The sequence below is a fragment of the Pavona decussata genome, unplaced genomic scaffold (assembly GCF_977016875.1).
Source record: "Pavona decussata unplaced genomic scaffold, jaPavDecu1.1 SCAFFOLD_95, whole genome shotgun sequence".
In the NCBI taxonomy this organism is placed as follows: domain Eukaryota; kingdom Metazoa; phylum Cnidaria; class Anthozoa; order Scleractinia; family Agariciidae; genus Pavona; species Pavona decussata.
Window position 1 is genome coordinate 127501 of NW_028145512.1, and position 26169 is coordinate 153669.

Genomic DNA, 26169 nt, shown 5'->3' on the forward strand with positions numbered 1-26169 from the left:
TGATGTAACTGCCTTGGACGAGCCAGAATGCGGGTGATATCATGTCATAGTTGGTTGAAGGACTGGTGACGCTGCCGTAAGATGTCGTTCGGTCATACCACCAGCTGCCGCTGTACTGCATCCAGTTTGTACTGTCAGCATTCGAATAGCGGGATATTAAAGTCCAGCCACCATTGGACATGTCGCAGTACACCTTACAACACAAAGAGGAATCGTTGAGTGCCTTGAGTGAAACCAATTTTACGAACCACTTTTAGCTAAGAAATCGCACAAAAGCTGGAATGATGCATAGAATGCTGGCGTCCGAATTGGGAAGTCATAGCTACATTTTCTTAGAATAAAAAAAAAGCCAGGAATTTTTAAAAGATGACCAATCGTACTACGGAACTCGAGTGGGAACACTGCCGTAGGCAGTGCTCCACCTAGTGTAGAGGATTATTTCATAGGGGGCTTGCCGTCAAGGATGGTCTGCGTAGACTCTACAGCTACGGGGTCCCTCGATCCCTTTAGGTCTAGGTGGGGGTCATAGGGTGGGTGCGAATTTGGTTAAGTTAATGCTCATCAATGAGACCTATTCATCAAGTGAACGTACTGAGTTAAGAATTGAAGGCAATTTCCATTGAGTTTTTATATTACGTGACCAAGATGCTTTGTTTTCAATGAAATGCATGCGGGCTGTATTGCATAGCATGTTCCGTCCAACTCAGGTGATATCTCTAACAGTAAGTTGCAGGGGAGGGGGAGGGTGGGGAAGCCAGAAGTCTCTTTCTTTTGCTGAGTCAGTTGCATTAGTAAGTAAGTAAGTGAGTAAGTAAGTAAGTGAGTGAGTGAGTGAGTGAGTGAGTGAGTGAGTGAGTGAGTGAGTGAGTGAGTGAGTGAGTGAGTGAGTGAGTGAGTGAGTGAGTGAGTGAGTGAGTGAGTGAGTGAGTGAGTGAGTGAGTGAGTGAGTGAGTGAGTGAGTGAGTGAGTGAGTGAGTGAGTGAGTGAGTGAGTGAGTGAGTGAGTGAGTGAGTGAGTGAGTGAGTAAGTAAGTAAGTATGTAAAAACTTTATTTAAAGAGGGTAACACATAACAGAATTTCTGATTAACTAGTGGCCCTCTCTCCTTAAAAATTATTCAGTGCTTAAAATACATCTAAGATAGTCACTGTAACCGCCGGAGGCAAACACCTATAATTCACGCAATTTATTCTAAACTCTTTTCTCTTTGTCTGCTGCGCGGAAGGGCTGAACATTGCAGCTTAACAATGTTACTGACGAGGTGAAGAAGGTTTAAAGTGAAACATACAAACAAAGTCAACTTACAAAATGTACAAACTATAAGGTAAACAAACCGATAAAACCTATCGAAAATACAGCGCACTTACATTGTTGTGGCGCGTTTAGACAACACTTCTAGCGGTAATTGCTAGCAGACTGCAGTAACTGCGGCAAACTACGCGAAGTGCGTCTCGTTGAAAGTTCAACGTATAATGAACAGAAAATGTCATTTCAGCAAAGTGTCACTTGCAAAATGCAAATTATTAACCTAAATTCCCGCGCAAAAACAGGCCTAGGGGAATACTAATTGAGGCCACTATAACAATCGGGTGTTAGATCCAACAGTCACAGTAGGTTACAAAACTAAAATTGACGTATGAATACGAAATATGATAAAGCAAGTTAAAAATATGTACACAAATTGAATATCTGAGTTAAGAACGTATCGCACACTATAAATTACACTAAATTTTACTAAACATTACCGGTTAACATTGTTCTAACGTTTCTCTGATTCAAATTGAAGGTTGTATGAAGCTTGATGACTTAAAAGACATGGATAAGACTCTAATTGGAGGCGAAGGATGTGATGCAAAACTGCTGTAATTTCACTGCAAAAGTTTATGCTGTCAGTGTATGGGGCTAAAGGAGATGAGAAACTACAGGGACTTCTAACTCAAATATCAGCTTTCCAGACAAGCAGGCTGTAATAAGAGCTCTTAGACCCAGCTTAGCAACATCACCAACAGTAAAAGACAACACACAAGATCTCACTAAAAGTACCAAGAACTTTGTTGAGAATTTTTATTATAAATTACAGTGCGTGACTCATTACAGCTGTCATTACTCTGCGCAGTCAGCAATGCCGTCCAAATTGGCAGACTTAACCACACCTCCCTTTGAAAACCATTGGAGAAAAGTAGAAAGAAATTCATGGAGAAAAGTAGGGCGTATCTGTGAGAACATCTACAAGTGGGTCCCTAAATTTGCATACAAAAGAGGTCCAGCCTTTATCTACTATATCCAATAACGTAACTTTCCAAGCAATCCGGAAAAAAAACACTGTTTGTGGCCTTGTCTAAAACCCTTCAAACTGAATTTATTGACGGTGGATAAGCGCCTGAAAAAGCTTTATTGTGTCCAAGTAGCTGATAGATAGGAATGGTACAAATGAATGTTGCGCCACTTATTTAAGTTCTAGTGACACAAATGATGGTCAGAGAACTTTATGTTGAATATGTTGAAGTGCTAAAGTGAACCCATGAATTTCCCACTGAGCGTTAGCCCTAGTAAGGGAATAGGAGATCACAGGAGGGAAAGAAAAAATCTCCGACCTTAGCGGGAAACGAACCCACGGCCTCCGAATTTGATCGTCCCTTGCTCTACCAACTGAGATACGAGGACAGAACTGAGCAATCCGTGGACAATAATGGTGGTAATAGCGGCAAATGTGAAGGCCGCCGAGGTCAAAAATGTTTTTCTTTGTTTCTTGTGGTTTCCCATTGCATTTCCTTACTAGGACTAACCCTCAGTAGGATTTTCATGGGTTCACTTAGCACTTTAACAAACGCTGCAGAGTTAATTCTCTGATCCATCATAGCTGGCAGATATGACACACGCACAACGTTTACCCGGTTCGTGTCGGGCGGCTTCTGATGATGTTCGTCTAGATTACAAGCTTGCATAAAGGGGCCTAAGACAGGCTAATTTCCTCCATCTCTTGTTCGAGGTATTTAGGTTGTACAAATGTTTTGTAATAATTGTACTTCACTGATTGAATCAATCAAACGAGTAGTTCACTATTCATAGTCCAATACCAGTCTCCGACTGCAAAAGAAGTTTCACTTTCCCTAGCTTGTGTGCACTAGCAGGTTAGCATAAAAATTGCCAGTTTTTTTTCCACCAAGTCACCTACTCGAGCTACGTTTTTTCCTGCTTTCTCTTTTGACAGCTATGAGTTTGGATTCCTCTTCCTTCCTTTTTTTTAGTCAATCAGGTCGAGCGTTATTACAGATGCAGCTGTTAGCTTAGGTTAATGATATTCAAGTGCCATCCTCGCTTAGCTTCGCTTGTAATCGCTTCTAAATAACCGATACGACGTAGGAAAAGGCTTACTGAAATCCTCAAGTTTTTCTTCTATTCAGGCAACAACGCGAAAGGACTACTAGTTCAAACAAAAAAGTAAAAGAATTAGTACCCGATCGGTGCTTTGAACCCGAGCTAGAATCTTAGATCGGCGAGCTACAAATTTATCTTCCAACGAGTGTCATAATTTGTTCGACCACCCGCCTCCTTTCCCCAGGTGCAATTAATTATTTTGGATAGAGCAAGGAACGCGACATCTCCGCTTTGAATGTTTAAGTTTCTAAACACTTTGAATGGAGCGAAAGGGAGGGAAACTCGATCAAGGCGAAAGTGTAACAATATATTGCTACGGCCACGGAGGTTGTGTTGTGTTCGGGGCTGATTATTTAAACGAAGTTTAGATCACGCTTAAGGTACTCGCGGCTTCTTATTGGAGTGGAACGGGTTCTTGATTTAAGTAGAATGTTCGTCGTAAAATCTTCGACCGATTTCTGTTCTTTTTGGTATGCTAAAAAAGAAATCCACACCAAATTTAGATCTTACGTCCGATGCGCCAGGCCTGAAGAAGGACAGTTTTACTGTTCAAAACGTCGCTTTAAAGGCGACTTTAACCTTGGAAAATCCCGTTCGAAAAACCGGCATTAAACTTATTTTATTGTCCTTTTTGTTCCATTAAGAGAGAGAAAAGTTTAAGAAACACTATTAACGAACCTGCTGGGCTGTGAGACCTTTACTCATTTTTCTTGGCGTGATATCTAGTTCTTTGAAAACGAACCTCGTGTGTTTCGATTCGGGTTAAATTCTTGGAATTTGGCAGAAGTAATAAGACTCCCACTTCAACTAAGATAGACCCACTCCCAATAAAGGAAAAGTTGGCCCAAACATCATTTTTTTTTTCGCGTAAGAAGTTACAGGAATCAACATGAGAAGTGTCCCTGATCTCTTGTTGTTCTGTAGTTTTCCTTACTCTCTGTATGACAGCTGACTGGAGTAATCACATTAATTCATTCAGGACATAATTGCGATAGTAACTCATTCCAGTGCATTGATCAATAAAACCTGTCTAATCATAAACACATTGCTTGTATTTTGACGCAAGTTTCATGGGACATCAATTACATTCTCGAAATGAATGTTCAGTAAGACACGCAGGATAGACCAAACAAAACTTACAAAAAGCACGATTCAACACGACATGTTTATTTTTCGACCTCGTGATTAAAAAACAATGCGCACGATACCTACTGGGAAACTAAAACGTAGGAGACCTGGAGCGAGGCTGCCACCGGAAGTGCTCACCCCCCCCCCCCCCCCTTAGTAAGTTTACGGGCCGAAACAATAGTTCCTAGGCTTAAAATAACGACAATGAACAGTCTCTGGGTAAAAGATGTGTGAAGTGTGTACAGTCTTTATGAGGGCTGTACTGTTCATTTAACATTTAATCAAGTAGACGCTTCCAATAAGCACAGCTTAGCAGCTGGGTGCATCAAGATTCCATTTGGAGTCTTCACTTCTGCCATACGCACTCTGCCATCACTCCCTGGGAAAGTCTTGAGAATCCGTCTAAGAGGCCAATGCGAGCGAGAAGCATCATCATTCTTCAGGAGGATAAGATCCCTTTCTTGTAAATTTCGCTGTTCTTTATCCCAGTTGGAACGAGTAGTCAGGCTAGGTAAATACTCCTCCGACCACCGACGCCACAACATATCGGCCAGTGCTTACGCCATTCTCCACCGCTTGCGACTGTTAACTTCTCACTCCTCAAATTGGCCCGGAGGGTCGTTAGGAGATGCTCTTCCAATCAGAAAAGTGGTTTGGTGTCAATGCTTCATAGTCGTTCAAGTCATCACTGACTGAAGTTAGCGGGTGGCTATTTAGTACAGCCTCGGTCTCAACAAGAACTTTATGGAGTGTCTCCTCTGTTATAACCTGGTCATTAATGACAGTCTTCATGGCTCCCTTGACTTGCTTCACCAGTGACCCAAAGATTCCTCCCATATGAGGGGACGATGGTGGGTTAAAGTAGCAGGTGATCCTTTGATGGGCTAGGGACTCTCTCCTCTGCAGAGGCTCCGCTGAGAAAAGTGAGTGCAGGCGTAAAATTCCGTGGAAGGCGACGGCGGGAGCCTCTGCCAGAAACCACGCCCAATATGGCTGCGATCCGGGGGAGTCATTTTGTAACTAGGGTGGTGTGCGTACTTATGTCATAAAAATGGCGGGTGTTTGTGAAATTGTCATGTCGCGCGATGTGGGAGATTTATTCACGAAAACTTACCTACATGCTTAGAAATCGGGGAAAGTTTGTTCCTTTCATGATGACTGTTTAGAAAACGCTTTTATTTTGCTGTGTCTGGATGCCTTGAATCATCACTACAAGAATGAAATTCAAGTTACACGAGCGGCGATCGTGTGGAGATAAAAGAGTGCATGCAAAGGCATGATTTATCGAGGAAACGTCTGCCAGCTGAGACCGAACAAAAACTGTCAGTTCAGTCTTAAAAGAGACTAGCGCAAGTAAGCTTAATGTTTTCATCAAAGCGTATTTTTTTCTATACTCCGAAACGACCAAACTTGATATTTTTATCTTGTAAACAAGTTTTATCATCAGAAGTTATAATGATCTTTCGGTGATATAATTAGCATTTTAGCTCTCACGGGAAGCTTGTTATTTACTGTGATGAAACAACTGTCTTTTAAAATAAGATTATAAAAGGCTAAAAGGCCTTTCAAGCCCAGAAAAAGCAATTATTTGTTCGTGACTATTGTTCACTTTTACGAAGCAAAATGTACTAAGTCCACTCTCCACGGGTTTCAAGGGGGGCTTCGAATACAAACGATTTTGCTTTTTTCTAGAAATTGTGAGATCTCACCTTAAAATTAACGACTCCAAACTGTAGAGACAAAGTAAATGCTGACTTCTGCCAAGAATGAAACTGTCAAATTTAGAGATGAGCGAGAAATCAATCGATGTACAAGAAAACGACAAGGATGTACAAGAAAACATGCTTCTGGCAGAGGTCAACCCGCTCAGCTTTTGCGCCTGCACTCACTTCGTTCAGCGGATACACATAACACCCCATCGAAGCTCTGCGGAGGAGAGGCCTCTTTAAGATCGTCGGCACACAACATCTTCCCTTGTCACTCTGAGGGTGGACACTGCTTCTTCACTTTACACTTTAACTTGAACTCGTACCTCATCCACCAAGCATACACGTGCACCAGCTTCCTCCAGAAAGAGTACCTCTCCCATGCGACCATGCTCACACTGGGGGTAGCTGATGTTGTTAGGACTGAAGCCTTTACTTCCAGTTCGCCGTCATCAAATGCTGGTGCCCTTTCGCTTCTTGGCCGGTAGTCGTCAGTGAGCATGAGGAATTTGGGACCATTGATTTACCAACACTCAGGAGTCAAATCACACATTTCGATCCCGCTAGTGCAGTCATCGGCCACATTTATCGAACCTGGCACATGGTGCCACTTCCTAACGTCAGAGTTAGAAGTAATTTTAGCAACTCTGTATGACACATAAACGCTAAGCACGATTCTGAGTCACCCCAGAGGTACATATCATTAACCTCAAAGTCGATTTCTTCTTATATCTTCACCTTCAGCCTGACTGCTATCACTGCGGCTTGCAGTTCCAGGCGTGGTATAGTCAAGGTCTTGATCGGAGATAGTCTTGTCTTACTCACGATGAAACTCACATTTCCACGTCCACCACTAATTGTTCGCAAATAAGCTACGGTTCCATAGGCAATCTCTGAGGCGTCACAAAAGACATGTAGTTGCACATCTTGGCATTCGTCACGGTGGAATTCATACCACCTGGGAACTGCAATAATCTCACATGACTTCAAACCATCTTTCCAGCTTTGCCAGCTCTAAAGAATTTCATCAGGTAGCTCTTCATCACAGTCTATTTGCCTTAATTACATATGGTGCAGCAAAACCACGCCACTCTTCACTGGTTGCAAACACAGGAAATCTTGTTCCGTGTACCACTTGACGCGAAGAACTCTTTCTTGTGGCAAGTCATTATAATCAAAATCAACAGTGTTACATGCCACTTCAAAAGGAGGGGATAGCTGTCAGGACTTCTAGACTGTTCGACATCCACTTTGTGAGTCTGAATCCTCCTGTTACTGTGGATAGGAGTTCAATTTGCTGCTTGGCTTAGTTGGAAGCACCATCAGAATTTGGTTTCGAGGATAAAAGATCATCCATGTAAAGGTTACGCAGAACGGCATAAACTGCATCTTCACTCACAGGCGGCCCAAGCTCAAGCTGTGAGTTGTGGTGATCATCTTGCGTAATATAAACCGTCACGGCGCAAATTTAAGAGTTTGTATGGGAATATTTACGATCGGGTTTAGGAGGTAAAAATTCCAAAAAATTTCTCAATAAAAATTACATACCTTGGGTATATGGTGTACTGTTTGCTGTTTCTCTGTCTCCTTTTGCTGATTTGAGGTCATTTTAGCGAGTTATCGTTTCCCGGGTTTCACACTCCTAAGAGAAGGGCAAGGCATCACAGTCCGTTTCGGAGCGCCCCTTCCGAGAAGCGAAAAATCCCGCCTCAAAATGATCGAGCAGCCACAAATCCAACGCAGAATCCCAGCACAAATGTCCCAGTTTCATTTGAGATAACTAGCAACGCAATCCGGGCCCTGCAGCCGACGCCAAGCGGCAGTTTAGTTTCAATAATCCCAGATCTCAACAGTGTAAATGCCTGTGTACACATTCACCACGACACACGACCGTTGAAAACACAATTTTTGTTTTGAACCCCAGGTGCCCTCGGGTCAAATCGACAGGAGACGCGAAACAGCCATAGCGCGATTGTTGGGCAAATTTGGTTCGCTTTTCCACAACAATGCTGTAGTGGCCTTCTTCCTTCGCTGTACTGCTTTCTAATATTGACAGAACTCTTCTGTCTTCAGCTTGCATTCCAGAATCAGAGGGGGTTTGCTTGGTAGCATAGGAGTCATCTCCCAAAATCACTCAATTTGGTTCTGCAGTTAAGTTTCTTGATCAGTTACAAGGAAGTGTCACAGTGTTCATTTTCCACATTTCCAAACATGGTCCACCCCAATGGGGTTTTTTTACGACAACGGGCTCATCCCGTCGCCCTTGGCGAACCTCCAGGTGAATTAGTAAGTGAGCCATGTCAGATCCGGTGTACACGTGCTTGATACTGTAGATATCTGCTCGGCGAGGCGTTGAATTACATATTTCACGGCTTGAACTACACGTCTCCTGTTCAGTTCCACAAGTGTTTTCAATTGAAAGTGATTTTAGCTTTGAGTACAAGATTATTTTGAAGCATCCAGGATTTGGAAACAGGTTTCCATCGGTAGATTATGCAATGTCTGCTTCTGTTCGGAATAGGGACTGCTTCATGTTCGCTTCGTGAATGGTCGAAATTCCAGAAAGTACACTTCACGTTTCCGTCTCTCCACGTGACACTTTTGTCGGGCCGCCTTAGCAATTTTTATACAACAAACTGTAAAGAATGGCCCTTAAGACCATGCTAGTTCCACCTTCAAATTACATGTACCAGTGGGCTTTTGTTGCTGTTAAAGTTAGCTAAAATTACCTTATCCGCTAAAGCGCTGCAACCAGGGTAATTGTAACAGCCAAAAACAAGCTTTTTTTGAATAGCTTTCTCAAAATAATTTAGTGATTCAGGGAGATCAAGCGATATGTTATGAGTTAACCAAAGTACACCGATAGATCTTATTGGGTTGAACTGAACGAGCGAAAAGAAAATGCATAATTTTATTGTATTTTCGACGCCGCCGGAAGGCCAAAATGGCGTTTATCGAACTTTCTTAGATTCGAAAAAAACTAAAGCGCTTCAGGTCCTTTGAATAGTATTTTCGAAAATAACTCACTATAGAGGTTATTTGGGCAAAATATGAGGAAATTGAAAATTTCACGACTGACGCCGGATTCTCGATATTTACAGCCAGTGGCTCTTAACTACTTTTAAAGCAATGAAAAGTTTGCAGTTACTACAAGTTATTAGATACTTCAAATCTTATCCTCCCTTATGGCTACTCGATGTAACAACAAACCTAGTTTTTTAGTCCTTTAACATATTTCGTATCTGTTCTTGTGATTTTCTCAAATTATTAGAAATTTTAATTTTGATTTTTTTCCCGGCCCGGAATAGCACACTGTAATAGCTTATAACGCTAATTCCAAATGGTAATGATTTTTGTAACCTTGTGATTAAAATTCAAGTGAAGTGTTGTTGTTGTTACTGTTGCTGTTTGAGTGAAACAGGTATAATTTTAACAGTCAACCAACAAATGGGATTTTTGTCCTAAACGAAATTAACCCGAGAATATCCTACTGATAATTGGAATGTTAGTTGTAACTGTTCAAAAGCTGTTCTTTGTGCAACCGTCAACCGTCAAAGCAATACCCCAAAGAACAGCCTCCCTAGTGCAGTGCGGTGCAAAGTAGGCGCCGAGCAGAGCCTGCCAATTGTTCGTAGATGCCTTATTCCCCATAACGGAGATGATCACAGACTTAGTGAGAATGATTTATGACTTCTAAATTTCAAAAAAGGAAGTTTATTCTCTCACCTGGAAAGAAGTTCCAGACACACTTAAGTAGTACGTTCCACTTGTGTTCATTCCTCTCGCGAAGTGGTTCTTGCAGGATGTTTGTGGTGTAACTAAAGGAATAGGAGACGATATCATATATATGAAGAAAGAAACAACGTTTATTTTTTGTCCCTGTCATTTACATAGATGATCTGTTAAGAGACCACTGTACTTAGTCTTACTCTTAGTCTTAGTGTAGTCTTGTCTGCTAGTCTAGATCTTTATCAGTTCACGCTGGCAGTCATTCCCATGTTAACAGTAACAGTCAGCTTTTAAAACCAAAAGCTTCTGCGACCCCTACGGCCAAGGATCTGTTAGATTCTTTGTTTTGTTTTTGCTTTTGGTACTTTTGTTTGTTTTGTTGTAATAATTATGATGGAGGGGGCAGCAAGAAGATAAATACATCACTAAACCTGACTAGGTTTACAAGAAAATGCTAATGACAAAAAAATTATATCGAAGGAAATAAAAGCACAAAAAAAAAAAACAAAGAAAACAATGTTAAAGGAGATTGATATCTATATCTAGTGGTTGCCTTTTGCTGTTCTTAATAAAAATCTCTCAAACGCTGAATGCTGTTGTGGTTAATAATCCATTTTACGGTTGTGTACTCAGTGACCTCGCCTTTGATTGGAAGTGGGGTTGGAGCTCGAGTTGACTTTGTTTTGCACACAACTGTAAATAGGGCTATTTATATATTGACATAATTTCATTAAATTTGAACAAAAACGCCACGTGGTGCCAAGTAATGAATTAAATTCAAAGTTTATTACACTAAACGTCCAGAAAAACACTTATTTTCCAACAATAGATGACACCAGTTTACACTCTCCTGTATTGTCAGTTGCAATGAAAGATAAATGAAGGTGCTTTGACAGGGCGAGTTAGCATATAGACGATTACTCCCATGAAAATATTTTGGAAGACCACCTCGAGTATTCTTTTTTCCGCCAACAATTAAGGTCGAGATTGAACCTCCCGAAAGCAGACACCAAAGAGACCGAGTGTATGTGTCCACTTATGGGAGGTGTCTACTAACAGAAGCTCGAAAGACTTATGACACTATGTGGTGTAAGCTTTGTCAGTCATGTCTACTAGAATTAAGTATCCCGGGTTTAAGACAATTTATTGTTAATGTAAGGGAAAACAAATGAACGATAAATCATGTATAAACTGCCCGAGAAATATTTAATAGATGGAAGATAATACATCTCACTTTAAAATATCAAGAATTTCTCGTCTCCCAAGCCAAGTCGCTATGATACACTCGATGTTTCTTTCCATACCTTCACATCGCTGTCCAACATGAAGGCTTGGGCAGACGCAGGTAAAACTGTACAAACCATCTACGCATGTTCCATCGTTTTGACAAGGGTTAGACTGACACTCGTCAAAATCTGTGAAGAAACGAAAGCAGAATTTGGACCGATAGTTCCTTTAATTTCAAAGTAAAGTTTAGCTATATTTTCTTGTGTGTGTGACCTTTTAAAGATATATCTGTGTATCTCAAGAAAATTTAAGTTGCACAAAGAGTTAGGAAACAGAATAGTATTCCCCGAATTTACGACCTGTTGAAAAATGAAAAATGCTAGTGTTGTGTTGCCTTATTTCACATTTGAAACGATGAATTTGCCACTTCGGAAACAAAATCAATTAGTTTTCCAGTTTTCCAGTGTAACGGACTTTTTGGGTTGGTATTTGCCGGAATTTGCCGAAATTAACTGCTGGGTGTCCCTGCAAATACAGTCAAAATGGATGGAAATCTCTCTGAACTGACTTCCTATTCAACTGAGACGTCTGTTCAGTTATTGATGGCTGAGCATGCGTAAAATACAACACGGTTAGTTCAGTTTTCAGTGCCTTTCAAAGTTCACGTGTTTGATTGAAAGGCGTAGCAACAGACGTAATATCACTTTTAAAAGTAGTATCCGCAAGTTACCTTACCACTATTCTTCTGTGTTTATAAATTATTTTTGCTTGTTTTGTTCCATTTGAACTATTTTTCATTGAACAGTGGATTAAAACGCTCACTTTGTTTTGTATTTAGCCCTCATATTCTGCAAATATTTTCTAGTAAAACATTTTTCCTTCTTTTTCATCGTAAAACATGAAGCTCACTTTCATTGTTGCTGATGCTTGGCAGAAGAGCAATATTATACGAAACTTTGTATCGCCATTACTGTTATTAGCGAAAACAACACATCACCTTGGCACCTGTGTCCAAAATATGGAGCAGGACAGGAGCAAGTGAAGTTATTAACGCTGTCACTACAAGTTCCACCGTTCATGCAGGGACTGCTGGAGCATTCGTCAAATTCTGTGTAAGGAAAAATTCATACAAACGTAATAATATGTAAAATATCGAGATTGTAGAATATTTGGGAGAATCATCAATTAATAAAGCAAATGAAATTACACTCTGCATTTTAGGTTGCGTCAGCTTCTGGTTTAGCACAAAGGAACGTGCTGCCTTTTTCTATTGAAGATAATTACCCTAACGACGGATTATTAAACAAAGGTTAGGTTGGGTTTAACTAAATGTCAGTACGGGAGGCGAGGTTCAAACCCTTGCCCTTTCATATACTAACCTCAAATACATAATTTATGCCCCGTTATTTTTTTATTCTTAAAAGACAAGCCGGGCACAGGACAATCACCTGACCCTGTTCGTTATCAGTACAGGAAGATTATTTTTGCTGCGTCGTAATTTCTGCCAGACATTATATATACTTCTGCTCCCTCCCCCCATTTCATTCAAGTCCCGGAATATTTGACCGTCTTAACTGAGCCATTGTCCAAGCAAGACCAACGGATGAAATTAATCCACGAAGTCCTTTATAGGTTAAAATAAATGTGGCTCTAATAGCTTTTAAGAATCGATAAGCTATGGTCGTGCTAACTTGAGCGAATTCAGATACCACAATAGCACGACGTTAACTTTGCTTCCGTCTTGAACTGACCTTCACAGGTTCTTCCTTTATGAGTTGGAGGACAAATGCAAGTAAACTTTCTTTTACCATTGATGCAAGTACCACCATTCAGGCACGGAGTACTCGAGCAATCGTCATAATCTAAAGACAAAAGCAGGGCAGTGGCTTTTGTAAGTTACAAACTTTGCTTTCACTGTCGTTACTTAGTAGAGTCGTTACTTGTCTTCAAAATAGAGGAGTAAAGTGATGACACCACAAAGGCTAAATTTATGGGATTATGGGATTTGCTAAGATATTCTGAAAGAGCATGATGAAAAAAGGCCTCTTACCAAAAATCAGCGTCTTGTTGCAATTTGGCACAACAAGGCTAATATGTCGACACTTCCAAACTTCTTCTTTTAAATTGGAACTTTTATAGCCAGAAGAAATGTTAGGACAGGAAAGCAATCAGATATAGATGCAGCATTGTTGTTATTATTATTATTATTATTATTATTATTAGTATTATTATTATTATTATTATTAGTATTAGTATTATTATTATTATTATTATTATTATTATTATTATTATTTTATTTTATTTTTTGCTTATGTGTTAATATAGTTTATGTTAGAAAGGCATAAATATTGACCTTATCTACACATGTATATTTTTCAGCACCCTTCGATACCCTTGTTTTTATTAATTTATCGCTATAGCCAGTTTCTTCCTTTCTCATCGTTGGTTTATGTCATTGTAGTTTTTGTAAATTAAGTTAAGAGGAATAGAAAACAATTTTTTTTAACAGCCAGACTGACTTGTCGACTGGTTGTCTCATACCGCTCACTAAAGTTTCAAAAACCTGGCCGCGTAACCATACCTAACTCACACAGTAACGAGGATACTAATAATATCTGGACGTAAACATTGATGCGAGCTCACAGGCACAAAAGAAATTTCTCACCTTTCTTGCATGTGTACTGATGACAGGCAGAGCAATCCACGTCATTCCACATGTACCCATGCCCTGCCCCCAGGGTGTGTACACAGTCCTCCCCCCTAAAGTTGTTTGGTTGGTTTTGAGCCCAGTAGCGAAATTTATCAGGACATCCATCCACCCAGCTGAATAATCCTTCTGTGGCAATGTCATTTAAACCGATCCACGCCTTGTCGCCATTGTGCCTGTGCTGGATATATACGTTTTCTTCCTGGCTTTCAATGGCAGCTAGATTAGCGCCCATGGCTCTGCAGATTATACTTGCATTGGACCAAGTCTTGCATGTTTCGCTGGTGAAGTAACAGGAGCCATTGTAGAAACTCCAACCGGGTTCACAGACGTCTGTGGGAAACAAAGTAATAATTAAAATTTAACTACGAAGTTGTCGCGTTACCGTTATGTTACCCTTAAGAGCCACTGTCTGTAAATATCGAGAATCCGGCGTCAGTCGTGAAATTTTCAATTTCTTCATATTTTGCCCAAATTACCTCTATAGTGAGTTATTTTCGAAAATACTATTCGAAGGACCTGAAGCGCTTTAGTTTTTTCAAAATCTAAGAAAGTTCGAAAAACGCCATTTTGGCCTTCCGGCGGCGTCGAAACTGCAATAAAACTATGCATTTTCTTTTCGCTCGTTCAGATCAACGCAAAAACATCTATCGATGTACTTTGGTTATATCATAACAGAACTCTTGATCTTCCTGAATCACTAAATTATTTTGAGAAAGCTGTTGAAAACTGCTTGTTTTTGGCTGTTACAATTACCCTTCTTACAGCGCTTTAGCGGATAAGGTAATTTTAGCTAACTTTAACAGCAACAAAAGCCCACTGGTACATGTAATTTGAAGTTTAAACTAGCATGGTCTTAAAGCCCATTCTTTATAGTTTGTCGTATAAAAATTGCTTAGGCGGCCCGACAAAAGTGTCCTGTCGAGAGACGGAAACGTGAAGTGTACTTTCTGGAATTTCGACCTTTCACGAAGCGAACAAGAAGCATCCCGATTCCGAACAGAACCGCACATTGTAAAATCTACCAATGGAAACCTGTTTCGAAATCCTGGATGCATCAAAACAGTCTTGTACTCAAAGCTACAATCCCTTTTGATTGAAAATATTATTATGTTAACACTTGAGGAAAACAGGAGACGTGTAGTTCAAGCCGTGAAATATGTAATTCAACGCCGCGCCGAGCAGATATCTACAGTACCACGCACGTGTACATGACGCAAGGTTGCTATTTCGTTCCGCTATTATTTTACCGTTAAAACTAAAACGAAATCCTCAATGTCATGCATGTTGTCGTCTTCCTTCGTTCATTCTTATCTCGAGATTTTTAAGCTCTGAAGGGAACACGCCACACGCCAAAAAACAAAACAAAACAAAACAAAACAAACAAACAGGACGATCAAATTCCAAGACAAATGCAAATAGCTACAAAGTCAGGCCCGATTTAGTATTCAGTTGATTAAGACAACCACACATTTGTTTTATATTCCAGTGATAAGGCATAATGTACATCAAATGATTATGTAGACAAAGCAAAAACAAACTATCGGCAATGCCAAAGTACCATGGGAAAGCAACTGTTAACAAGGTAAACAAAACAATTTCAACCTCACCGGTCTTTTTGCAATCCTTGAGAAAATGTAGTGAATTCCTTGCTTCTATAGTTATGTATGCCAAACTTGCTTCTATAGGTATATTTGGCAGCCGGTAGACTTGTTTCCTCTTCGTCCAAAGGATGTGATAAAATTCAGTACGCTGGAGTATTGTAATAATCTTCCGTCAGGTACAAAAGTTACTTTTATAATTGGTCAATCACGCCATATGGTCCAGATTTCTTCCTCAACAAAATCGTTTGTGGCCGGATTTTGAAGTAGTTTTGTTGGCCTGTCTCAATAACGTTTTTTCTCTGGGAAGCCTGCTAACGGTCACTGTTATGGCCTTGTCGGGAGCCGTGTGTAAATACATGTATGCGACTTTGGTTGGTGGTTTGTGCGGCTCCAATTCAGAGAATCCAGCAACTGTTGAAATGCGTGACAGTCTATCGCGCGTCCAAGGGCATCTCGCATTTTGCCAAGAAAGGACAGTTAGCGACGATTGTGGAGTGGACAATGAATCAAAATTGCTGCTTTCCCAAGCAGGTAAGGTGTCAAATAATTATAAACTTCGCAGTACACATTGTCACGGTTTTTAGCGCTCAAATCAGTGGAGCCGCGCGCGTTGCGCGTTACGTGTTGGGAGGGGGTAAGGGGGTGGGCAATGAAACTGGAAGGTGGAAAAAAAATCACAGGAAATTGTTCAACAAGGCTGCTGCTAAGGCCTTGTTTTGTTTGGCTCCTGTGTTTAAATGTAAGTGGTTCTTTTTGGACCTAAAAATTAAAATAAAATTATTTCCAAGACAAAAGTTTAAAATATCCAATTGCTTAAAAAAATCGTCCAGCATTAACATCCCTTCCTCCACTGTGCACGCGCCCGAAAATAAAAAGGTAAGAGGAGAGAGCGGTCGGTCCCTTGGAAAATTAGAACTTCTAGCTAGCAGGATTCCAGCTTGATTATAGCTCTCAGAGTTAGAGCCCTTGCTCTGAAATGAAAATGATGATGATGATGATGATGATGATGATGATGAGGAGGAGGAGGAGGAGGAGGAGGAGGAGGAGGAGGATGATGATGATGATGATGATGATGATGATGATGATGTTGATGATGATTTGAATATGAGCTAGAATCGAACCCGGGCCATATTCAAACCAAATTTCCGGAATAACTACCTATATGATAATGACGACGAGGTGTGCTCCTTTTTCATCTTTTTTCATGTTCAGCCAAGCCTGACGTTTCGGCTCGTTCGATGGATGCCCGATGGCTATGCCATGCTGATGAGCCCAAAACAGTTGTCTACACAGGACTACACACTCAGAGCAAGAGGGGGAGTCGTAATGTTCCAAGGGACCGACCGTTTTCTCTTCTTACCATTTTTTTTTGTTTGTTTGTTTGTTTTTCGCCGAGGGTAACGGCCGGGCCTGATGCTGATGCTTCTGAGCAACTGAATTCTTTTTTCAACTTTAGTTTTGGGAATAAGTTTTATTTTTTAGGTCCTGAAAGAACCATTTGCATTTAAACACAGGAACCAAAGAAAACAAGGCCTTTGCAGGAGCCTTGTTGAAATTTTTCCTTTGACTCAATGTGCGCGAGTTTTTCCACCTTCTAGTTTCAATGCCCACCCATACCCCCACCCCCCCCCCCCCCCCCAACCACCAACGGGCGCCTCCACTGATTTGAGCCCTAAAAACCGTGACAATGTGTAGTCTGAACCTTCAATTATTTGACATCTTACCTGCTCGGGAAAGCAGCAATTTTGATTCACTGTCCTCTCCACAATCGTCGCTAACTGTCCGCGAGATACCCTTGGAAGTCCTTTATACATCGCGCGATAGACTGTCACGCATTCCACAGTTGCTGGAGCCGCACAGGCACCAAGTCGAATATTTACACACCGTTCCCGACAAGGCCATAACAAGCTTCCCAAGTTTGCAAGCTTCCCAGAGGACAAAAGTTATTGGGACAGGCCAACAAAACTACTTCAAAATCCGGCCACAAACGACGTTCTGAAACGTTTTGTAGAGGGAGAAATCTGGACTATATGGCGTGATTGGTCAGAGGTCGACTAGCAATAGAGTTATTTCAGTAGAGTTATGACTTAGAGTTAGAGTTAACGACTGCCAAAATGCTGAATTCAAGATTTTGGACGTACAAAATCTTGAATTCAGGATTTTGCACGTCCAAAATCTTGAATTCAGGATTTTGGCAGTACAAAATCTTGAATTCAGGATTTTGCAACTCTAACTCCACGCTATAACTCTATGAAGATAACTCTAATAGTAGCCGTCCCCGATTGGTCAACTATAAAAGTAACTTTTGTACTTGACGGAAGGTAATTACAATACTCCAGTGTAAATTCACAGCCTTTGGAGGAAACAAGTCTACCAGTTTGCTAACTTTACATATAGGAGCAAGTTTGTCATACATAGCAATAGAAGCAAGGGATTCACTAATTTTCTCAAGGATTGCCTAAAGACCGGTGAGGTTGACATTCTTTTGTTTCCAACTACAAATTAATTTAAAAAGCTTGTTAACAGTTGCTTTCCCACGGTACTTTGACATTGGTGAAAGTTTGTTTTTACTTTGTGTACGAAATCATTTGATGTATTTTATGCCTTATCACTGGAATATAAAATAAATGTGCGTTAATCAACTGAATACTAAATCGGGCCTGGATTTGTAGCTACCGTGTTTGCATTTGAATTTGATCGCCCTGTTTGTTTGTTTTGTTTTGTTTTTTGTTTTTTTTTTTTTGGCGTGTGGCGTGTTCCCTTCAGAGCTTAAAAATCTCGAGATAAGAATGAATGAAGGAAGACGACAACATGCATGATATTGAGGATCTTCTTTTTAGTTTTAACGGTAAAATAATAGCGGAACGAAATAGCAATCTTGCGTCATGTACACTGACGTGCGTGGCTGCTCGGCACGGCGTTGAATTACATATTTCACGGCTTGAACTACACGTCTCCTGTTTTCCTCAAGTGTTAACATAATAATATTTTCAATCAAAAGGGATTGTAGCTTTGAGTACAAGATTGTTTTGATGCATCCAGGATTTCGAAACAGGTTTCCATCGGTAGATTTTACAATGTGCGGTTCTGTTCGGAATCGGGATGCTTCTTGTTCGCTTCGTGAAAGGTCGAAATTCCAGAAAGTACACTTCACGTTTCCGTCTCTCGACAGGACACTTTTGTCGGGCCGCCTTAGCAATTTTTATACGACAAACTATAAAGAATGGGCTTTAAGACCATGCTAGTTTAAACTTCAAATTACATGTACCAGTGGGCTTTTGTTGCTGTTAAAGTTAGCTAAAATTACCTTATCCGCTAAAGTGCTGTAACTAGGGTAATTGTAACAGCCAAAAACAAGCAGATTCCAACAGCTTTCTCAAAATAATTTAGTGATTCAGGGAGATCAAGAGTTCTGTTATGAGTTAATCAAAGTACATCGATAGATGTTATTGCGTTGATCTGAACGAGCGAAAAGAAAATGCATAATTTTATTACAGTTTCGACGCCACCGGAAGGCCAAAATGGCGTTTTTCGAACTTTCTTAGATTTTGAAAAAACTAAAGCGCTTCAGGTCCTTTGAACAGTATTTTCGAAAATAACTCACTATAGAGGTTATTTAGGCAAAATATGAAGAAATTGAAAATTTCACGACTGACGCCGGATTCTCGATATTTACAGACAGTGGCTCTTAAGTTCAAAGGATAGATTAACGCTAGAAAAACGTTATTTGACGAAAGACGAAGAAGATTCTGAGCCCACCCATAATTTAGCCCGGTTGTAATAAAATTCACTGTCTTCAAAAGACAACTTCTGTATGAGAAGGAAAATAATACATTTTAAAGTAGAAACAGATCACATCTAATACTTCTACTAACATTTTTTTTTAGACAAGGTTTCTAGTCAGATCAAGAATTTCATGAGAGCTGCATTGAGTTCACACCATACCTGGCAGAACTGCGTAAGACACTGACAGAGGGTCATGTTGCTGAACAAATAGTTCTTTAACGCAAGCTCTAAAGCCCGTCTTGTTTATGTACTGCAAAGATACAAAGAAAAAATGTTTTAAAGAAATCACTTAACCTCGACTTTCTAATGCCATCGACCTTTCAAAATTAAGGACACGGGAAACTATGGCCAACTCTCGAAACAAGGATCTCTTCGCCTAACGTAATCTCTAACGTCCATCTCTTGTTACAGTACACTGCAAATCACAAATAAAGCTAAGATTGGCGTATAAATGCTGTCGTTTGATACCATGCCCAAATATGTTAACAAAACGAAAAGTAATATCTCACCTCAGCCCATGCTGAAATGGAGTTGTACAAAGGATTGAGGTTTCCTCCACTTGTTGAATGGTTTGCTGACACCAAGACTTCGGGAGAATCATTGTAGTGCTTCTTAAACACGACATCCTGAATGATTTTTAAAAAAAAAAAGAATGAAATAAACAAACGAACCAATTACTGAAGCAATTATAAAGTAGAGGATGGAAAAAAAAACTCAATGAAGAAAGGAAGGGAGTGGGAATGAAGGGAAGGAAGGAAATAGAAAAAAACTGAGCAAAGAGAGATGAATGATTGGATTAAAGTAAGAGTTGAGAATGTATAAGCGAGCAGGAGTGTATCTAATAGAAGGTGAAGAGGAGAGCGAGTGAAAAATTAACCAACATAGCGAATGGACGCATGCGTAGGTGCGTGTTTGCATGCGTAGATATAGTTGTGTGCATGCGCAAATGCAGGCGGGACTGTAAGCGTGGATGTATAAGTGGAAATGTACATGAGCAGAAGTGTGCGTGGGTCACCTAAAAAAAAGTCGTAGACGCACTAGAAAACGAGATAGGTTGTAGAGGTGGATGGAGAATGAAACAAACACGTGAGCGGATAATGGCCTACTTACCTCACAAAAAGCATAGTTGAAATCTCGGTGTGGCTTGTTCGAATTGGAGAAGTATATAGCTCCATGTTCTCTAAACAGAGGTCGATGAAGCTCTTCAAACGCTATCCAATCCTGCAAAGAAGCCATTGTTTGTTATCACGTTGTCACTTGTCAACTGTCCAAGAGGTTAATGTTTAAGAGAGAAGAAATAGCTATGGTGATCTTCCTATAAGAATACACAGTGTAAAACTGAATAAATCGAAAGCAGCATATTTCCATTTGTGATAAAATGAAATATACGGATCGAAAACAATAAGAGCATGCTTCAAGAAAAACTCCAAGAACAATTGTTTTCCATTCATCCAGTCTTTTTCCGTACCGTCCAACATAGAGGTATAAATTGGATGCAGTTTTTCATACAACGGGCCTCGGTTGAGTTTTGGGGCGAAGTCTGAACTTGAGGAAATCATAAGAAGAGTAACAACTAAGACCACTTACAACGAAAATACTTTGGTGAACTCCATCAAAGTTCTGTAATTCTCGGACGCAGATCTTAAAAGAAGTTTTCGTGATATCTTCTAACCACACAGAAGATGCATCGTGCTTCACACCACGCCTTTCATGCTCCGCTGACACTAGAACTGTGGGCGTCGACTTAAACTTGCTCTGTTATCAAGGACAACAAAAAATGAATAAATTTTTAACGGCAATATGAGTGTTTATACGCAAATAAAAAATTCTTCTGCCTAAACTTAACTCGGATCTTGAAATTCTCTGACTTCTGGCTAAAAATATGAATTAATTCACTGTACTTTTTCCCATTATCTATAGTTTAAAATACCTTCCAGTACACTGACTAACCTAGTGCAAGGGTTTGTGTCACTACAACAGAACAGATCAAAATTTAAAACTCAGTTTAGTTTAAAAAAAAAAACCAACACAAATTTGCTTCTTACAGAGGGAAGTGACACGGTACGACAACTCGTTCCAGTCCACCAAGTCGGCATGTCCATTTCACCAGACACTCCCCCGTCAGGGGCCCCCTGGTAGGCAAGCCAGTCAACAGTTGCAAACGTTTCCCCATTTCTTTTCTCGTTTCGCCCGGCCTGTGTAACGCAAACTGTAAAATTGTTCTCCATGATTTCTTCAACCCAAGCAACAACTGCTTCATGGACATATGAGGGATCTGAGAAGTTCACGTGATTGACGGAAACCTGTATGTGAACCGGTTTGTCAGGATAAAAGACGTAAGGAGCCAGTGGAACTTGTTCACAAACTGCTTCAGCCCAAACTGGATTGTGGTGGAGGCGATGGCGACCCTTTTGAGAAGGGAATCCTGGAAAAAAAGTTAACAACACTAAGTCAATTCAATCCTATAATGGGACTACTGTTATCAGACGCGGACACTGTAGATGGTGTGTTGTGGTGTTAATGCGATGTTGTTGGAATCTCGTGTAACTGTCAGTGGTTACTTTACGCTTGTTTAAAACTTATCTACAGCTGCGGAAAAGAAGTAAAATCATTGATGTTACCTGTACAGTCACCCGGATGATAGACAGTGAAATTTGCTCTCAGATGGCACATTTCTCTCTGGAACACACACACGTTGTCATATGTGGTACCATTAGAGGAACACACAGGCTCTTCATAGGACGGACAATTATCCACGCATATGCACCGCGCGTCCCTGGGACCAAATGCCTTACAAACGGCAAAGTACTTACAGGAAACATTGATGCACGGATCAACATCTGTAACATGAAATGCAAAGAATTTTTTTTTTTTTTTTTTCAAATAAGTACTCTAACTTTAGAGGGTTTATAAGGGAAAAGAAAATGAAAGAAACAATTATAGAATGTATTTCTAAAACGCTGTTATGTAACGAGATTTTAGAATAGATTGCTGGTTGTTTTCTTGGAAGCCAACCGATTGTGGCTCCTCACCTAACGCCGGGTCATGTTCTGCATGTAAACAACTTTCAAATTTTTGTCCATTTCAACTGTTTCACCCAATGAAGGAATTTAAACAAACAAAAAAAAAAACTTCAGATGCTGTTTTCTGTTTTACAGCATTGTTATTATAAACGCCGTTTGATCTATTCAGATTCTTTTGTTGAAAGTGGCTCAAAATTTTAGCAAACAGATTCAAATCCCCAAAATCTGCCAGTTGAGCTGCTGTTGGCTTTCCGAAAATTCTAGCTAACCTTATGTCACAAACGACATTTTTGTCTGTTCGTTAAGTTTCGTAAGAGGACTGGATTAATAAAATCAGAATTTTTAAAAGTAAGTGATTTCAAATATGTTATTTTCATTTTTACATGAAGTAATACATACATGTACTTTTTTCATTTATTGAAAGCGTTCTCGTTTAGCTCGTGGTGACTTTAAAGAATATCAGAAAGTAAAACTGTCATATAATGTTGCTTATTTACCTCCAACAACTGCGTAGTCAACTGTGACCGGATCATGTTGGCTCTTCATTCCTGCCAGGTCTTTTATGCAGATGCGGACATAAGAAATTGTTGTTTCCTGTGATAAGACCAGAAGTGAACTCGAATCAGTAAAATGGCAATTAATGCACTAAGTAGTAACTTGCTGCAAGGTTTCAAGGTTGAAGACAATTCTTTTTCATGAAACTTGAAAGGTCTCGAGGAGAATGGCTTGTGCTTTTCATGAAACTAATGACAGGTTTCGAAGTCAATAGCTTGATGGAACATTGTCGGGTTTAATAGGATATTTATTTGACAAATAAATGATTTTATGCGCCTTATAAGTGCATCTGTTCTGTGGCTTCCGTTCGGGTGGTAGTAAGGAGATACTCTAGCTAATTACCCTACATAAAGCTCGGTTAGACCATCATTTGTCCTCTTTGGCCCAGATCATACAACAGTGAACTAAGGCGCATATCCAAGGGAAACTCGTCACTTCCCTCCCTCCCTAGCTCCCTTCAAAGCCACAGAATTTGTAAGCATGGTTAGGTCGGTGGCAGGTATCCCCTCACCTTTGCTGGGTACAGTTTTATTTAGAGTTACTCTTCTCTCATTTTGTCATTATTTGCTAACAATAAACGGCCACGTGTGTGGCCAAAATATGCCAAACGGTGTCATGTCATCTTCCATCCCAGCAAACGGAGCAAAACCAAGGCAATGGTTACTAAGATCCAGGTTTTGATAATGTGTCTAACGCAAAGGCGCATAAATGTAATTTAAAGGTTGTAAATTCATGTGACTGTGATTCTTAAGGTTTTTTTCTTGTACTAAATAGACCGAAAAATCTACTTGTCAGGAATGATTATAACTTACCTCGATCCAGGTATTAAGGACGTTGTTTTCCGGCTTAACAGAGTACACGTTCTTGCTATCGTATAGGTGATTGACCGTCACCATGACAACAGGAGGTGCATAAAATTTCTCAGTAAAATTAAGCACCTGTCACAAAGAAAAATGCAAGAGCGAAGCTGATTAAACTGAGATTTGCTTTACTTGTACAGGTCATACTTTAGTTTTTTTTGGAACGTTCATGGTATTTTTACAGTTTACAGTCCAGGCATTCTCACGTGTGAGATCAAAACAGAAATAAGCGCCCCATCCTGTTATCAGCTCGCTCTTTTGATATCTCTTAATAACAACAGTTCCCGAGAGCTAAATCGAATCTCTATGCTGAGTAGTTGGTTGAGGAAGAAACTATTTCTTTGTTCATTTTCTGCTCTGATTTGCTTTTTTATCGCCTTCAAAAGTTCGTAAAACAAAACAAGAAGGAATGATCATTACCTTGCAGAAGGCGAAGTTGTCCAGTTCCAGGGGAGCCCCACCATTTTCAAACTGGAGGTTTCCTTGGAAAGTCAACTGAGCAATTTTCTGTGAAAACGCCAACCAATCCTGAAGGAGAAAATAAAAAATGTTCGCTTAGTTACAAGGTACTGATAATCTCTTAAAAAGATCGCGAACACGGAAAAAATCTAATGCGGCAGTTCTCTTTTGACCTTGTAGTTTAGTTTGAATTAGCCTACGTGGTAAAAAAAAAAAAAAAAAAAGAACAAAGAACAATGAACTAAGGAAAGGGTGGGAGAATTCTTTTCTATGTTAAACAAACAGGCTGAAATGGTCTTTCATCTCAACTTTATGACACCTCAATCATCGTCAGCAGTGCATTGACACTAAATTTTGAACTCCACACACAGTACTAATCAGTAACTCCAGCAACAGCAAGTTTTCAGAGGTTAGTACACTTAAGCAAGTTGTATTCTACTCCTCTTGCGTTTATCTCTCTTTCGCCGCAGTTTGCAGTACATTTTTAAATTCCTTTAAGATTTTATGCCGATCCAGATCTCCGTCACAGATTCGCAACTATCACTGCTTGGTATCCTTGGCTACAGTCCAATGTTTTCTATCTATCATACGACTAGTACTGTTGCGTGACTGAACAGAAACGGATGTAAACTCAAGGGTATTTGAACAGAAATCTTTACCGTTTTCCCCTGAAGGATATGATAAATTTAGCTCAAACACCGAATTAAAATTTGCGTAAATCTGGGAATATATAAGTGTGTATAAAGAGGTCACGTGCAGTTTGAGGTAGGCGTCACGTGCGCGTTAGCATAAAGGAACTAACTTACCACTTGCAGATTCTGATGTTTTCCGTCAAATGTTTTCACTTCTCGGATACAGACTCGGAAATGATCTTCTCGTAATTCTTCTATCCACAAATTCATGGCGTCCTGTGGTCTGGTGCTGCCAGCGTGACGTACGGTGGCAAGTACTTTGGGGACAGAAGGAAATCGCTGTGAAGCAAGAAATAGAATTGTTTACATTTGGTAAGGGGTTAGAGAGAGTATGGACTGCTTTATTTAAACCTTTGACCTTTTTAAGCAATAAAAGAAGGATATCTTATCAAGAAAAGTGTTTAATTCTTTTCATGTCAGACAAGAAATCACAACTCCCCTTAACCTCCATGAAGAGACGTGCAAACCCTCGAGAAAAGAACAGATTTTTTTTAGGATGAAAACGACTTTTAGCTCAATAATAAGCTTAAGTAAAAGCCGTTTATCAAGCCAGCTAATACCTAAACAATGATAATCCTCACTTTTCGGTATGCAAATAATGTATAACTCATGGCAAGAATAAACTAGGTCAAGTACTGCTTGTCTGGGAAGAAGGGGCAGAAGTCATCAAATATTAAATCAAGGGAAACTTATAGATTTTAAGAAAATGCGAGGGCATTATTTTATGAAAACGCGTTTAAGGATTGGAAACGCGTGTAAGGGTGTTTGCCATCGTGCTGATGATTTACGCCACAAACTATACTCCACTTCGTCTCATCCCTCCCAGGTTGACTATTTGTGAGAGCCGTTTGGTAAAATCTAACAAAGCTCTTGAGTTTACCTCTGGGAGTGGGGTTGGGGGTGGGGATGGTACTTGAATATATTAACGACGAGGAGGTGCGAATGAGGCCAAGTTACTCAATCAAATACAAATCTATTTAGGAGCGTTGCGTGACAGCCCAAAAAACGGCTGCGAGGGAGACTAGTTAAATTGGTGTGCCAGGAGATAATCCCCCAAAAGTCGATTGTTCACCGCATACAACCCATTAAACTGGTCAAACTGCCAAAATCTTTTCCTCTCACATGAAAGGTTCCGAATGAAAATTTCAAACCCAAAACAGTCACCAGTTGAAAAAATTAATCTCAAAGCAACTCCCGTCATTAATACGTTAATACCTGCCTACTCCGTTCGGGGAAACCCTGCGGTGGATTGACATTCTTTCCAGAGGGGGGTAATAATACTACTGGTTACTTGGTGTTTAGAGGACTGGCTTGGA

The 26169-nt window shown here is 40.1% G+C and overlaps 1 protein-coding gene across 2 annotated transcripts in view; it reads right to left on the reverse strand.

The window, feature by feature from the left end:
• LOC146472938 (uncharacterized) overlaps positions 1-26169 on the reverse strand; it is a 30336-nt gene that overhangs the window by 1142 nt on the left and 3025 nt on the right. The window contains exons 3-18 of one of the 2 annotated variants that reach the window (XM_085118710.1): positions 24968-25132; positions 24123-24230; positions 23655-23780; positions 22785-22881; positions 21886-22104; positions 21310-21689; positions 20852-21019; positions 20375-20485; positions 19774-19890; positions 19424-19514; positions 13833-14207; positions 12919-13029; positions 12165-12275; positions 11245-11355; positions 9938-10029; positions 1-193 (exon numbers count right to left, since the gene is read on the reverse strand). The exon at positions 1-193 is cut by the window's left edge and continues 1142 nt beyond it. In XM_085118710.1, coding sequence (XP_084974836.1) covers positions 1-193; positions 9938-10029; positions 11245-11355; positions 12165-12275; positions 12919-13029; positions 13833-14207; positions 19424-19514; positions 19774-19890; positions 20375-20485; positions 20852-21019; positions 21310-21689; positions 21886-22104; positions 22785-22881; positions 23655-23780; positions 24123-24230; positions 24968-25132 — 2575 coding nt within the window. Of the gene's footprint in view, positions 194-9937; positions 10030-11244; positions 11356-12164; positions 12276-12918; positions 13030-13832; positions 14208-19423; positions 19515-19773; positions 19891-20374; positions 20486-20851; positions 21020-21309; positions 21690-21885; positions 22105-22784; positions 22882-23654; positions 23781-24122; positions 24231-24967; positions 25133-26169 lie in introns of those variants that run through there. The other variant, XM_085118711.1, reaches the window with a different exon arrangement.